Source organism: Lepidochelys kempii, chromosome 7 (assembly GCF_965140285.1).
Source record: "Lepidochelys kempii isolate rLepKem1 chromosome 7, rLepKem1.hap1, whole genome shotgun sequence".
In the NCBI taxonomy this organism is placed as follows: domain Eukaryota; kingdom Metazoa; phylum Chordata; order Testudines; family Cheloniidae; genus Lepidochelys; species Lepidochelys kempii.
In genome coordinates, this window is record NC_136386.1 from 36,808,507 (window position 1) to 36,825,278 (window position 16,772).

Sequence of the window (16,772 nt, forward strand, 5' to 3'; positions counted from 1 at the left end):
TAATCATTTTATTTGTGTTTGAAAACAAAATATCTTTGAAAACTTCAACTGGATACAGCGGTCACCATGGCAAAAATCAGTATTTGCTACTGTAATCCACACTAGAAGAGAAGGGGTACTGAAGATGTTACAGCTGGTTCTCAGACAGAGTATAGGGAACAACTCTGATGCTGCTGTGTAATCACCATTGGCAAACATTAATTTTTTCCTGGGCACTATTGGTTGCATTATGTGTAGGATCTTAAGTCGCAAACCAGCAATTGTTCTGCGTGGGTGGACCGTTGAACCCACACGGAGCAGCTTGAGGGTTCAGGACCTTATTGTGGTAAGCATGTGTGGTTGCCAAAAGCCAAGCAGTCTTTCTCTACAGATGTATGCACTTGAGTTAGTCAGTCTTTTATCTAACTGACTAACACAGTAACTCTTAATATTGATGTATTTGGCAAGCACAACATGAAGGTAGATAAGTTTTCTTCCTGCATTAATCACTCTTATTATATTGATTAAGTATATTAGTATGGTAATGTGGAATCTACTCAAATGTTTTAGTCTAATAAACTGTTACTAAATATAACTTCCTTATCATAATTCCCTCCATATATGATTGACTTAGTTTTAATGGGACTAAAAAGTGATTTCTGATGTGTTTAAATTAATATTCTATCTTTGGGTGGAGGTTTTATTTATGTATAGGCTTTCAGTGGTGCTCAGCATTGTAGTAACATGATTGAATTGACAGTAGCTGCAGCAAAAAAAGAATTCCAGTGCAATCTAGGCTTTAATCACATGAATTTCTCTATTCAGAATGTATACTGGACTATATACTATAGTGGAGTGTGCCATATTTACTTACAGATGGTGCATAGGATGCATATAGCACTTCGTTATAACGTGTATTTATATTTACTGAGCCAGATCACAAAATGCTAGCATAAAGAAATAGCATCTTACTGGATGTAAATATCCACATTCAGAGTATTTTTTCATAAATCAATCAATAATGAATTTTACAAGCTGTCAGATGGAGCCCGGTTTGAATATCTTTTTTGTGATCAAGAATAATCTTTTATGTAACACACAAAAAATCCCATTCTGAAAAATTTAGACAATTGTAGAGTCACGTTGCTAAAAGCATTCATGTGCTTTCTCACAAGCATGGATTGTTCATGTAAAACACACAATGTGCATGTACGCACACATATTTCATTGTCAAAAATGTGGACCATACTAAATTTAGAAAGTTAAAAAGAAGTATAAAACAGATGACAACTGGGGCACAGGACTTCTCTGGGGGGATTGAGAGGCACTTAAGAGCAGTTGATGGCATGAAGTACATCCAAGGAGCTTTAACTTCAGTTTGTCATAAATCCCAAGGAAATGCCTTGTGAAGAGGTCATTATTACTGCCATCAGATGAAAATGAAAAAACTATAAGTGTATTGATTTTTTATGGGTGATTCAGTTGGTATATACAAGGCATTTCAAGAGAATTAATACCCTGTACATTAGCCAGTCAGATCATATGAATCATCTCAACATCCCACTCCTCTTTTATTCTAATGTAGAGATATTTTACTTAGTGAAAGTACTCTTACTATTTAACAGACTACAGTGTGCATAATTCCACATCATCCTCTTTCAGTGGCTGTATTGTAGCTGTTCAGCAGTTATACCTAGTAATTCCAGAAAAAGTCATGAATAATAATTATATACAGTTTTTAGTACCCATTACATTCTTGCGGTTTGCTGGAAACATTACCTTAATGGCAAAAATATGTCTGATATATGTTGCCCTGCCTTTCTGTTACACCATCAGTACACATATTGGTTGCCACATCAAGAGTGGTTGCTATTAAATGTTTGAAGTTGAGATAAATATCTCACTTGGTAATAGGAAAGAAGTACTTGTGGCACCTTAGGGTGCCACAAGTACTCCTTTTCTTTTTGTGGATACAAACTAACACGGCTGCTACTCTGAAACCTGTCACTTGGTAATATTATTGTCATGACCTGATCCAGTCCCACTCTTTGAACGGACACCAGTTTGTTGTGACATGATCCAACCACTGAGTCCCATGTGCTTCTAAGCCCCCTGCTGGGTAGTGACTGGTCCCTGTTTCTAACTCTGGTCTCTCAGGCACACTCCCCCGTGCCTTCTTGGACACTAGAACCCTATAGTCCACTTGCCTAGACTCCAGAACCAGCGACTCAGCTCTCCGGAGCCCCTCCAGTTGCTTAAACACTTTCTCCCTGGAATCCACCTGGCTGTGGGAGCAGTGGTTTCTTAGTTACACCCTTCAGGAACAACATGGTATTGAAGAAAGGAAACACAAGCTTAGCAAAGAAATTTCTTATACACACACACTTTACTCTTTAAAAACAAAAGAGTTACGAATCTATGGAAAACAACAAATTCCTGACGGCAATCCCCCTCTATGTCCTCACCACCCCTATGATTTAATCAAAGTCCCTCCTCCTTCCGCTCTTTCCATGTGGGTCTTTGGTTTCTGGTGATGAAATGACTTTGTTATTGTTTTTATTACCATAGCATCCAGACGTTCCAGTCATATTTGGCTTAGAGAGCATACCTTTTTTAAAGCAATCTCTGATACCTGTGCTTCTGCTGGATAATTTCCAGTCGTCAGACCTTCTCCCTTTTGCTTCCTTCCCCTGTGGGTTTCTGGGCAGAGAGTCAAAATCAATGGCCCTGTTAGTAGCAAACCCTTTATTCCACTGGGGTAGAACCATTCAAAATTGATTGCTCTGTCACAGCTTCCCACACACAGTTTCTCCACTAGGTGTCAACTTTCAGCTACAATAATGAATGCTCAAAGTCACTCTGAAAGTTACGTTGAAATATAACTTGGCATTCACAAAACCAAAATGGAATTCATAAACCGACACAGACCTATTCCTCAGTCTGTCACAACTGTATCCTAGGAAAAATAAAATATCCTGCCTTATGCTGTATAGGTGGTATTACAGTGAGAGAGAGGTTTATTTTCTAATGGCAAACCATGAACTCTGGCTAGGATGGAACTTCAAAAGTGTGTTTGAGCTGAAATTTCCACTATGAGCTGCACTTGAAAAGGTGAGTCATGGAGAGGAGACAAACCTAAATCAGAAACAGTGTGAAAAGTGTAAATTATCTTGAACTTAGAGGAGCATTACAGGAACATAATACACTGAGTAGACGCTGTGCTCCAAGTTAGTGCTTCAGAGCCTGTGGCTGCAAACCCCTCTTGACAGAACAAATCCTCAGCCATGGGAGTGCATCCATCAATTGGATGAATACCATAAATTAGAACTGCTAGCATAAGTGAGGTCTTCCAGGACTGGTAATTTATTTTGGAGGAACAAAATGTGATAGAGTATTACACAGTAGGGAACTTAGAATCAGGACTTCTGGGTTTTATTTCTGGCCTTGATACTGTCTCACTGTTTGACCTTAAGCAGGTCCCTTATCCTCTCCGTGCCTTGCTTTTCCTATCTGTAAAGCTGCTTTATCTATCTCACAGTGGTGTTGGCAACCTTCTTTCAGTACCACCTTGCCACTTCATATGGCTACTTATTACATACTTACAAGCTTGCAGATGGGGGGAAATGAAATCCAAGCCCAAGCAGTAGAGTTGTCTGAATCACATCTACGCATCTACAAACATGCTTACTTTTTTCCTAGAGTAAGACCACTCCTTTTTCCAAAATTAGGACCCCATTTCCACAAATGTCTTCCAGAGATAGAGAGAGTTTTCTTCCAAACCCCATTACTGCTGCTCTCAAAAGGCCAGCAGGGCTCACTGTTGAGGCCAGAGGCTGATCATCACCTCTCTTTTCTCTCCCCAAGGGTTAAATATCCTGTGTTATACGAGGCACTGTAGTTCAGTAGTGTCATGGGGTGTTGTCAAGTTTCCTTCCACACTCTGAACTCTAGGGTACAGATGTGGGGACCTGCATGAAAACCTCCTAAGCTTATTTTTACCAGCTTAGGTTAAACTTTCCCAAGGTACAAACTATTTTCCTTTTTCCCCTCGGACTTTATTGCTGCCACCACCAAGCGTCTAACAGATATATAACCGGGAAAGAGCCCGCTTGGAAACGTCTTTCCCCCCCAAATCCTCCCCAAACCGTACACCCCCTTTCCTGGGGAAGGCTTGATAAAAATCCTCACCAATTTATATAGGTGAACACAGACCCAAACCCTTGGATCTTAAGAACAATGAAAAAGCAATCAGGTTCTTAAAAGAAGAATTTTAATTGAAGAAAAAGTAAAAGAATCACCTCTGTAAAATCAGGATGGTAAATACTTTACAGGGTAATCAGATTCAAAACATAGAGAATCCCTCTAGGCAATACCTTAAGTTACAAAAAGACACAAAAACTGGAATATACATTCCGTTCAGCACAACTTATTTTATCAGCCATTTAAACAAAACAGAATCTAACGCATATCTAACTAGATTGCTTATTAGCCCTTTACAGGAGTTCTGACCTGCATTCCTGCTCTGGTCCTGGCAAAAACAACACAGACAGAGAGAACCCTTTGTTTTCCCCTCCCACCAGCTTTGGAAGTATCTTGTCTCCTCATTGGTTATTTTGTTCAGGTGCCAGTGAGGTTATCTTTAGCTTCTTAACCCTTTACAGGTGAAAGGGTTTTTTCTTCTGGCTGGGAGGGATTTAAAGGTGGTTAGCCTTCCCTTTATATTTATGAGAGGTTTATAGGCCCTACACTGGCCAGGCAGTCAAGCAGTTAATGCAGGAGCTACCAGCCAACGTTGATTGGCAGCCTCACAGCAGCTGGGAGAATAACAGAGCTCGGAAGCGGAAGAGTAAGGTGGCTACCAGAGGAGCAAGTAGGCCAAAGAAAGAAGGTCCTGCCAGCAAGCTGGTGAGAAGCTGCCCAGGAGTGACAGCAACCCAGAGAAGGGATGATCAGAGCCCTAATCTGCAGAAGCCAAGGGTGGTAGGAAGGAAGTCACGGTACAGCAGGAGAATTGCTGAGGATTGATTCTGCCTGCCTGGGTTAAGGGCCTTGAGTTGGAGCCTAGTGAAGTGAGTGTACCTGGGTTACCCTACTTACCCCTCTACAGAGACTTAAAAGCCAAAAGAAGTTCCAGGCCTGTTGAGGACAAGGCCCCGCATACCCCTGCCGACCCCCTTGCCTCGAGTAGGACTATGGAGATTCAGACAAGAAAAGGCGGACTGACCGCCCTGACGAACCAAACAGACTCTGCTCAATGCTCTATCTGGCCAAAGGGGTGCTTATGCACTGCGGGATCAGAAGTTCTGGATTTTATTACTGGTTCTGCCACTAACCTGCAGAGTGATCTTGGGCTTCAGTTTCCTCATCTTTCAAATGGGGTTAATGCTACATCTCTTCTTTTTTAAAGTGCTTTTGAGATATATGAATGAAAAGTACTTTAAGACTCTGATCTACCACCCACTGAAGTCAGTGGAAAGATTCCCATTGACTGCAATAGGCTTTGGATCAATTCCTAGAAGAACATAGTCTCTAAGATGCCACAAGTATTCCTTTTCTTTTTGCGAATACAGACTAACACGGCTGCTACTCTGAAATAGTTTTGTTGTTGTTGTTGTTCTATGGGGATTCACTGTTATGTCTACTTCATGGCAATAAATGTGGTGCTGCCAGTAGGCATTTCCCAGTTGTACTGTACTTGTTAAAAAGCATCACAAGTTCATTTAAAAACAGAAGCAAAGTTGGAGCTACCTGCCATTTAACTCTGATTTTTATTTTATTTTATTTATTTTTATGTTCAGATTTTTAAAAATAGGCAAGGCAGAAAGCTAAAGGAAATGAAGGAACTTATTCAAGACATCTGATTAGAAATTCCTTTTAGGGAGACAAAATGTACAGTATGTGCTCTTTGTATCAATGCTTAAAGAGTGGCCTGCTATATTGGAGAATCTACATGGGACTCCAGCCTATGTGAAAAATCATCACCATACATCACATTCTCTTGCAGTTGAAGAACCAAGGAAACATTTATCACCCCAAAAGATGGTCTCTAGGAGACCATATTCCATATGTAATACATTCACGTTGCTAGAAGCCCAGAGTTATATAAGGAATATTTCATTTCCCTTAGCAGTAAAAATAGTGGAGAGAGGGTATAGAAGGCAGGGAATTCTTCTTTCTTATTCTCTTCCCCTTTTTGAGAATATCTGACCCATATGCAAGTGCGTACAATGACTCTGCCATACTTTGTTTTTTTCCTTCTAGACTAGCAAAACTTATTTATGACACAAAATGTGTTGGAAATGAACTAAGATAGTCTCAAAAGCTGCTCTGTGGAAGGAATAATGTGCCTTTTAACTGTCTTATGTATTTTTTTTTCTAGGATACAACTAACTCGTATTTTAACTGGTATGGAAAGAACTCCTCTGGTATGGTTATATTGTCTTTGGGGTAATCCCCTTGGTCTATCCAAGCAAAACCAAGATAAATACCCATTTCAAACTTTTAGATCTATGTGAATAACACTGTATTGAATGTGATTAAGTTTGGAATTACTCTTAACCAGGGTAATAATTAGTGTAGATTTAGATGACATGTATAAATTGCTGTGCGCTTGTAATTACAAATTGCATTTGTTGCACTCTGTGGGTTTATAAATCATGATATTTTAGCTATTAACACATTAGATTAGTGATTTATGCAAATTGTTAGATAAACTAAAATTTCAGTGTTGTGCTTTACATGAGTTTATACTTCTACAGCAGGAACAAAATAGGGTCCATTTTAAGATTAGTCTGTTCTGCCTTCCTGGCTGCCAATGACATTCTCTGTCAAGTTAGTATCAGACATGCTAACAGTAACAAAAATGGAGCATTGTTATATGTTAATTGGTCACACACATGTGAAAAATGTAGAGTGATAGAGCACTGAACATTGTTAGCAAGTGCCACATTAGACCAATCAGTGTGTTTTGCATCAAGTTTGTTTACTCCCTTTAGTACTAGACTGATCTGGTGACAGTGGGAAACTGAGGCAGCGAGGTTAAAGGCTTGATTCTGCTCTTAAGGCATGATCATGCAAGTGATTTTCTTGCTGCTACTTTCTTTGATGCTTGAGGATAGCTGTATCCTGATGTCTTTGAGCTAACATAAGAGCTGATGAGATTACAATAGATACAACAGTGTTGTTTAAGGCAGCTGTGAGGCTATTCGCTTTTACAGGGAAAACACAGAGGCTTGAACTTAGAAGGTAAGTAAAGGGGAAAGTGATTTTTTTTTTTAATTCAGAGGAGGTCAGCAATGCTCGTGCACCTGCCAGCAGAATCTGATGTCGTAAAATGTCTATCGATGCAACGCCTACCCTCTTGCTATGGACTGTGTTTGAAATGAACCCAGACATTTTTAAGTGAGCTGAGCCATGGAGCACAAGTAACACCAATGAGGAAAGTATAGCAGGGAGTTTGGAATATATTGTGGTGTTACTTAAGGGGCATTCCCCCCACTTCTCTCTATTTGTATTTTCCTCTCTATGTAAGACCATTTAGTAAACATATACCCTATTTAAAACTTATAATGCATCAGAACCTTAACGAAAATGAACCTAAAAATTAAGTTTGACTTCTATTAGTTGCGTAATTTATTTACTTTTTAGGGACAGTTTCTGGCTAGAGATCTGTACAGGTTTATGCATATGAAAAGGAATAAATATAGTTGTGTTAACAGTGTGTATATAACTAGGCTCCTAAAAAGCACTGTGCCCTAAATCAGTCAAGTTTCCACTTCTGTGGAAAATCACAACCTCAGGGGTTGCTTGACTGAGAGCTGCTACCAGCAATCTGGGACCTGGTTTGGCCAAAAGTGGGTGTGGTATGGCCCAAAAAAACCAGCATTGTTTTTCGTCTGTCGTTTTTCGCCAGTTCGTCTGTCTCTCATACCACACAGATATTCCTCTGTATGGCACAGGCAGAATTTGGTTTTTAATGTTTAATTTCTCCTTATGGAAATATGTGAGGGGAATTCTATCTTGAATACTTAGGGGATTTTTATGTTTAATCCCTACATTGTATTTCAGGGGTAGGAATTACAATTTTAAAACCCAAAGTGAATTTACAGGTACTTTTAGCAGAATGATCAAAACACCAGAACTGACATTTTCGGGTTCTTTAGACTCGGGGAGGGAAGGAGCTGAGGGGCTGATTCAGATAGTTTTTGGAACAGAAAGACACCGCTATGTCCATTTCTGGTTCTTTGTATAAGTAAATGGGTTTCTGACCAGGCATGTTCATATCTGTAGAAGGAGGATCCAGCTTGAGGCTTAAGGCCTCAACTCAGAAAAGCGCCCTTCTTCAGTAAGCACTTAACATACATGCTTAAATCCCATTGAAGCTAGTTAAGCACATGCTTAAGTGCTTAAATGAATCCGGGCCTCACTGTATTGTGCACGTGCTAAATAGTTACCCAGGTAAAACAAAGCTGATGTGTAATGCGGTACTATATTCAGAAAATGAACCAGATGTGGTGGATTTTGCAAATTGATGGGATCAAAATTCTGACTTACGGCTAGTTGGAAAATGGAATTTCCATCCCATGGGAAATTCTAGTACCTAATAATTTGGTTTAATTCCTAATCAGATCAGAACGATCAGATCAAAAGTCAAATGTTCTACATCATAATATAATAAAATATTAAATATTACATCATATTACATTTATTATAATTCAGTACAATTTTAACTTCTTATAAAATAAAAACTTATCAACATGAAAGCGTCACTATCTAAATGAAATGAGAAAGTTAAAATGATTCATTTTGTCTTTTTCCAATCAAAAATGTCATTGAAATCAACATGTTCCTGCAAAAAGTTTTGGTTTTGGTGAAACTGTATTTTCCAATGGAAAACAGTTTTGTCAAATACTTGTCAACCAATTCTACTCATGTTACCTAACCCTTTCTTGGCCATTCATTTTTCCCCACCAAAATACAATGCAAAATTATGTACCAGCTGCCAATATCTAAAGTGAGTGTAGTTAAAGTTTCCTTTGATCTTTTACCAGGAGGAGAGATATTATCGACTCTACTGGTATTCCCCCTTATAAGTATACAGAATGCTGTACCTGTTCAAACCAGTCATGCCTTATCTACTGTAAAAATGTTAAAGGCACTCACTATATGGGAGAAAACAAGATATACATGTAAATTAAGGGAACAGTTGTGCCTTGATGTTTTTTGTTTTTTTACACCTGCTTTATTTGAGCAATGATTTTAGTGTATTAGTTAACAAAGCCCAAACTAAGTTCTATAAAGCTACGATTGGCCAGTGTTTTCCTTTGATTTATTTTCATGCATTCATTCTCAAAGGGCATAATTCAGATTGCTTTGTTGCTGTATAAAGGTTGCATAAAGGTTGTGCAAATGATTTGTGAATAAGACCTTTTTTAGTAAAACATAAAATGTAAGATGTTTCCTACATTTGTAAAATTAGCTTCCAGTTCTCTGGCAACTTAATGTGTACAAAGAGAGAGCATGGTTAATAGTTTGTCATCTGATGCAGACAAGATGCTTATTTAGACAAAATGAAAGTAATTTGGAGAGGAAAACAATTTTACACTCCCTTGGAACACTTTCCCTGGTAGCTCAAAACACTTATAATTTGCATTACTTTCTTGTACAGAACGTTAACTGTATGCACATTACAGTTATTTCCATGCACTATAACTTCATTGTACTTGCAGGCTACACCATTTGCCTGTTAGTTTCAGCATGGAGTTTAAGGTGCTGTCTTTTTTTTTTTTTTAACCTATAAAGCCACAAATGGTTTGGGACTTGCCTACCTCAGTGACTGCCTCTCTCCCCATGCTATACTGCTACAGCTGTGATCACCAAAAAGCTCGTGCTCTGGTTTAAATGGGAGCAGGCAGCTGGTAGGGTGATCTCTAATAGGGGTCATAGACTCTGGAACTGACTTCCCCTTTTGGATCTTCAGAGCTCAGATTGTTGATGTTCCAAATACACTGTCAGGTTCATCTTTTTCTTGGGAATCTGGGGAGCCAGGCTTGAAAAACATAGCTGGAGTATGATACAGAGTTGTTATAGTGAAGGGTAAAAAATATACTGGTGCGAGAAGAAATTATGTAATTCAGTTTTAATGTTCTAATTTTTGTAGCTGTGTGCACACACAGAGCAAATAAGAGGGGCTCTTAAAATAAATTAAAGAGGGAGAATTCTGCAAAACTCTGGGAGATGTGATTGCGTCTATTTATGAGTCACAGCATAATGGCCTGAATTCAGATTTGCTATTTTTAAATATTAGTTTTATTATTGCAGTTTCCAGATACCTGTTAAGGATCTCGTACTTCAGATGCATCTGGTGCAGTTAGGTGAAAAAACTGGTCTGGATAAACTTAGGTTTACATACTATATGTTCTAGAAAGATTGTAGTATGTTCTCTAATGCTTCATTTTGTTCAGCTTCTGATGGTGCAATAAGGTCTGATCTTAAACTTATGAGGCCATCTCCTAAGAGCTCTGATAGCACTGAGAACTTACATGGTCCATATTTAAACAGCAACCATTAGGTATAGAGTCAAGCATGTCAAAATCCTCAGCATACAGGCATGGTTTTTAAAGTTCTTAAAGAAAAAAGTGGCATAATTATTTTCAAGATAGAGGGTAATGACCTCATTCATAGGAAAATGGCTGTGTTGTGGAATGAGTGGTGGAATGTTGAGAAGTGCAGGGGACTGGGAGTCAGGAATCCTGGATGCTAGTCCCAAATCAGCCAATGACTCCCTGCGTCACCTTGGACTAATCTGTAAACTTCTCCATGCCTCAGTTTATCCATCTGTAAAATGGGGATAAGGTTTCTCACCTCTATCATCAGCATTAGCTATACCACCAAAAATTCCATGGGTTTGGATGGAGGGCTGCCTGGGGATATGATGCTACAGAATCTGCACTCCTTCCAGGCCAGGAGTCAGGAGAGCTGAAAGGAGAATATGGCTCTAAAACACTATTTTCATTATTCATTCACACATCAGCAGCCCTTAATATGCCCATTCCTTTTTTGTATATTTACTGTGTGCTGGTTTCTTCACTGGTCTAAAAGTGCATTTTCTTCCCTCTCTTCATTACGCTCTACAATAGTAAAGAATAGTTTAGGTGTTTTTGCAAACAACAAGTTATCACATAGTAGTGAAATACACAAGCTGTATAGAACACAATCAACATTTGAATTAATGTTCCCACAAATATATGTTGCACTAATATCCAGAGTACTAAGAAGGAAACTAGACTTTGTAATTTTGAATGACAGGATCCAGAGTGCTGACAAAATGGCTCATAATTCCATGGTCACGTGCTTTGAATTAATATGTGGAAAATAAATGGAATTTTTGTGTCACCAGTATTTTGCAATGTAGCTCACTGCTTTGAGTTATGTTGTATGAAAGCAGCTGTATTTTTTCTCCAGTTCTTATTCTGGTGTATTTAAAAATATTTTTAGCCTTGCTATTTCTGGATACTGTGCACATGGACCATTTCATGGAAGCTTAAATGTAGTTGGTTAGAAGCTCCAAAAAAGAAATGTAAACACACCCTTCTTCTTTGTCACAGGGAATCTGTTCTCTGATAAACTGCCTTTGTTTGCATTCACTGCTTTAAAAGAAAGATTCAAAATACTTTAAAAGATAATTGATAGAGTTTAGTAGTTAAAAAGGTGGGTAAGGAAAAATAAAGCTTGTCAAGCTGTCACTGTGTGAATGAGGCAGATATCAACAAATTATGAGCAAAATTATAAATATCTCATCAAAACCCATCTTGCAAAATCCTTTAAATTGAATATTTTAAAATCTGCTTTAAAATTAACCCCAAACCAGGAATTCTTGCTCTAAATGAGTGAGTCTTTTAATCTATAAGGGCCTTTCTTGCATTCCTTGTGCACACTACTTAAACTCCCACTGCAGTTATGCGGCTTAATTCTGACCTCACTGATTCCGCTGTAAACAGAGACTAACTCTGTTGAAGTCAACGGGAGTAACGCTGATGTAAAAAGAGTGTGAAAGCAGAATAAGGCCCAGGAGGAGTTTGGCATTTTGCTAGAATCCCTTGTTTTGCAGTAGTCCCCATGCGTGCATCTCTTTTGGGAACTAATCACTACTAAAAACCAATCTGAACCTGACCCAACGGAATGTATGTGGAGTATCTGATTTGTAATTAATGGAGATTTGAGCGTATCTTAATGCTCCAGTTTTAATTAAGTTTGGAAACAATTATGAGCGGCACTCCACGCTTGCAGAAGGAGAGAGATGCTAACAGACACCTGCCTGCTCCCAGGCGGCGGGGATGTGTGGATTTGAGGGGGACTGAGAGACGCTGCCTTTAAAGCCGCGCCAAGTGGGTTGAAAGCCAACAGCAACGTCTGTTGTCACCGAAGCCGAGCGCGAGCCTGGGGAAGGAGCCGCCACCCAGAGTCGCCAAGCTGCGGAATAGCAGTGAAGCCGGCTGCCTCTCCTAGCCTGAATGCAACGATTAATGGAGCCTCTGCTCTCCCCCCGACACGAGGAAGGGGATGGGGAGGAGGAAGAGGCAGGAGTAGCCTCCTCCTCCCCCCCCGTCACATTCCTGCAATGCCCAGAGCTCGCTTGACTCCAGCCCCTGCTCTTTTCCTGGGGCGGGGGCCGCCTCCTTCCCCTTCTCTCTGGCAGCCAATCTCCGCTTAATCAGATCAGCGCACCCCTCCCCGTGCAGGCATTCGTATTCCCTGCCTCGCGTTGCTAGCGGAACAGGGCGGGAGCCGGGAAGGGGGGACCGGCTCGTGCCTTCTCGGCCCCGCCGCTAGCAGACGCACCCGGAGCGAGGACTGGGGGGCGGGCGGGGGTGCCCACGTGTCACTGTGCTGGCCTGGACAAGGGGAGCTGAGGCGAGCCCGCGGGAGGCTATGCTGGCCGCCTGGACACCCCCTCTCGCTACTTCTCTCCAGCCATGTGGTGCTTGCACTGTAACTCGGAGAGGACTCAGTCCCTGCTGGAGCTGGAGCTTGACAGCTGGTAAGCTATTGCCGAGTTGCGTTGGAGGCGCTGGGAAGCGGCGTGGCTTGTAAAGCAGGCTCCCTGCGTGCAGCTTGCTTCTCGCTTCGCCCGTGTGCCGGGGCCAGGCAGCGCTCTCGGGAGCTGAGAGCATCTCTCTTGTCTCGCCGCAAATACAGGTTGTGTATGCGTGTGGGCTCAGCTCACCGAAATGTGTGGCTGCAAATACACCAAGGATCCTGTGGCACAAAGGGGTTTTTGTCTTTGGAACTTCTAGCTTTCGCTGACTCCTTTTTTTCGTGAGGCTTTAGTTGTGGGGGGAAAACAACAACAACCCACTTTCACCTGGAATTTCCATCAGTGTGGCACACGCTGCTGGTGTGTAAGGAAACGATTTTACCACCACACACAGGTTACCCTTCCCCAAAAAAGCCCGAAATTTTCAAAAGCACTTTCTAAAGCCCACCGTGTATAATGATGTACCTCTTCGCTGAACCATATGTGCATTTACAACCATATGTGCATTTACGGATTTTCTTTGCATAGGGCTAAAGACATGGCACTGTGTAATATAATCTGGCTAATTATAGCCAACTGTAGCTTTGTAGTAGAGGACCCTGTGTTTTTCTGGAGCTCTTATAGTTGGCTTTCATAGCACCCATACTAAGGTTTAGGGGGGAAATGCAATTGCCATGACATCTGCCTTTTATAGACATAGGCCCAAATTAATAGCATAGACATTTGAATATGGGATCAAAAGTTGTTACCTTTAAAACTTATTGCGACTTATTAGTGACAGATGATACTGCTGTTTTTATCCTTCCTCTTTTATAAAGAGGGCTGCTAGTAGGATGTGATTTGCCCCAGGTATGTGCAGTATTTTACACACACATTTTTAATTCAGTTTATGATGTATTCCATGAAAGCATGTGACTAATATCAAGTTAACCATAAGCTCTACTTCAAAGCCATTTTATGTACTTTTCTTCCTAGTTGTCGGAAATCCTCCAGGGAAACCATAGTTAATGTTGTTATCAATGTATTTAGCATAAATGTGCTGAAGTTAATGATGTTTCCTAGGATCAATTGTGATCCACAATCTTTGCTCCCAGCAAAATAACAATGATCGGTTTTTATTCAAAGGCTTTAATATTATGTGTGTGATAAGCAACTAATTTAGGAAAAACAGAATAGTGACAGTATTGGTTATTTTGATATGCACATAGGAGTCTCCATATTGCTTCATATTTAACTTATTTAAATCTTTAATTACCTAAATGAGAAGAATGCTGAAACCTGTGGTGTTAACCATTGGATATATTAGTCAGGCAATCTTTTAACTGTGAATAAGAATGCACATTTTAAAGAGTCAAGAAAAACAATTGCTTTCTCATATGTAAAAGCCCCTATTCAAAATAATCTCTTGTCCATTTAAAAAATGTAATCCAACAAGCAATATGATATTTTGAAGTGATTTGTTGAATTTTTTTAAAGCTTAATTAGGCAAATGTATCCAACAGCTTAAACTGGTAAACTTTTAAAAAAAAGTAGTATAAACAAGTCTCAAAAAATGACTAGATACAATGTGGCTTTATATGGATACAGAAAGAGGTATGTTTTCAATAGAAGAGAGAAAATGGACTCACGAGGAAAAAAAATACCATTTACTATAGCTTCTAAACAGAAATATAATGAGACTGAAGCCTAATATACTTATTGAAAAAGTAATTGAAGTTGTATAGGAAAGCTTCTTTGGAAATTTTGGTGCTTTGGGAAAAAAATGATACGCTTCATGGATGGAAATGTGGCACTTTGCCACAGTTGTGCACACTGAATAATATTTGATTAAATGACATTCCAACTGGGTAGCAGATTACAAAATATAATGCATAACTTGTTTCATTAATAGCAGAATGACTGTCCTTGCAGAGCTACATTTTGCCACTAGGTCATCATTGCAGTCCTATTCTTCCATCTCCATGTGTTCATGCTCTTCCTTTCAGGAAAGCCTGATTGCTCTATCTGATATGTGTTGTATGAGGAATTACAGAGCACTCTGTTTACTATAGTCCTGTTTAATTGTGTCTGTGCTTATAGGGTAATACTCTTTTTATAAACACAACATTTATTACATCTAACTACTTCCCCTAGATAATTTCAATATTGTTGATTAAAATTATATATTTGTCATTTTACTCTTTTATACCAGGGCTGTCTTCTAGCTGTGGTCTCCCTTTCTAATCCCTGGAGTTGCTGATGTTTATAATCCTGTTATATAGTAACTAGAAGTTTTCATTCTCTTTGTTAAATAGGTGGCTTAGTTAATTCTAGCATTTTATGTGTGGAATGGGCTTCCAACCATTTAAATCATCTTTGTAATAGTATTTAAAATGTTAAATCATTTTAACTTTCACCAGAGAGATCCAAAGTTTCAATTTCAATAAAGTAGATAATGCAAACGAATGAAATATTGATTCTAGACACTGTGCAAGGTGACTTTTTATTGGGGGGCGGCTGTATCAGAATTCTGATTTGAGAAGGAATTCCACATCCCAGCCCTGCCCGATATTGATAACACAAAGAGCCAGGCAATTTTATTAAATCTGCGCTGCTCAGGTGGGAAAATCCAAAAGCCCAAGTACCCTCTCTCATCTGAGAAGTGCAGCTGTCCAGCCTAACTATGCCTCTTGATTTTTTTTCCTATAATAAATCTATACTGAAACATTTTCTAACAGCTGGCTAGTGAGTTTACTGGATACTCACTGTTAGGCCTCTCCATCATTGAGTCAGTCCTCCTTTGCTGGAAAAAAAAAATCATGTTCAGTTTTCACTGGCAGTGTGTTTTTCTGCAGTATGAGCTGCACGTGCCTGGGCCACAAGGTAGCTCTGGTCCAATTGAGGGATTTCTCTGAGCCTTATGTCAGATTCACATTGTGCAGAATGAAAACTTTATTTATGTATTTATTTGTTCTGTGCCCAGAATGGATAGAAATTGAAGAGAGACTTCTGAATGTGAAGTAAGGTACTATTATCTTAGACAGCCTGAAACAACAACTTTAAATAAAAAAAAAAAAAAAAGCCAGCTGCCCCTATTCATCTTGCTGGTGTCAGCTCTGAAGTTTAAAGATGACATTTTGAAGAGTAGATTTTCTTATTGCAAAGGCTGTACAGTTGTGTGACTAACTTAAACACAGTTACTGCACATGACCAAACCACAAAATTTAGAAATAGCTGTAATTCCAAAAGTGGATCTGCATCATGTAGCCACTCCTGACTGCTGGAACAGTAAGTATCAACAATTTAGACCAACATCTTCAGAGGTGACCTCAGATTTAGATTGCTGCAGATTCGGGGTCTCCAAGTTGGCGGTATCTTGGGCTTTACAAAAGTGCTAAGCACCTGCAGTTCCCATTGGCTCCTGTTAAAACTGGGGGTGTTCGGCACCTCTGAAACTCCAGGCTCAAGCTGTCTCAGGTTGAGTATCCAGAAACAGAGGCATAACAAACCCAGAGGTCATGAAAAAATTAGCCTGATTCTCTACATTAGTGTCATATTCTATCTTTGTGCAAAGCTCCAGCTGACATTTGCTGTGTGGCTCTAACTTTGTACCCCAGCGCAGGGGCTGTAATTAAAAATGTAATTCAGCCCTCATCACAGGGCTGGTTTTTGGGAAACCGTGAAAAAATGATGGTCATAACACTGAACTGCCAAGCATCCAGCAGGGCCAGACAGAGTCCCTGTAGTTTCTCCTTTTGGACACTGCAGGCTCAGGCTC

At 39.8% G+C, this 16,772-nt stretch overlaps 1 protein-coding gene across 17 annotated transcripts in view; it reads left to right on the plus strand.

The window, feature by feature from the left end:
* The window catches only part of IQSEC1 (IQ motif and Sec7 domain ArfGEF 1), a 723,214-nt gene that overhangs the window by 586,684 nt on the left and 119,758 nt on the right, over positions 1-16,772 (plus strand). The window contains exon 1 of one of the 17 annotated variants that reach the window (XM_073352205.2): positions 12,629-13,018. The exons of 15 other annotated variants lie outside the window; for them this stretch is intronic. In XM_073352205.2, coding sequence (XP_073208306.1) covers positions 12,954-13,018 — 65 coding nt within the window. In that variant the 5' untranslated portion in view covers positions 12,629-12,953. Of the gene's footprint in view, positions 1-12,628; positions 13,019-16,772 lie in introns of those variants that run through there. One more of the 17 variants, XM_073352206.2, reaches the window with a different exon arrangement.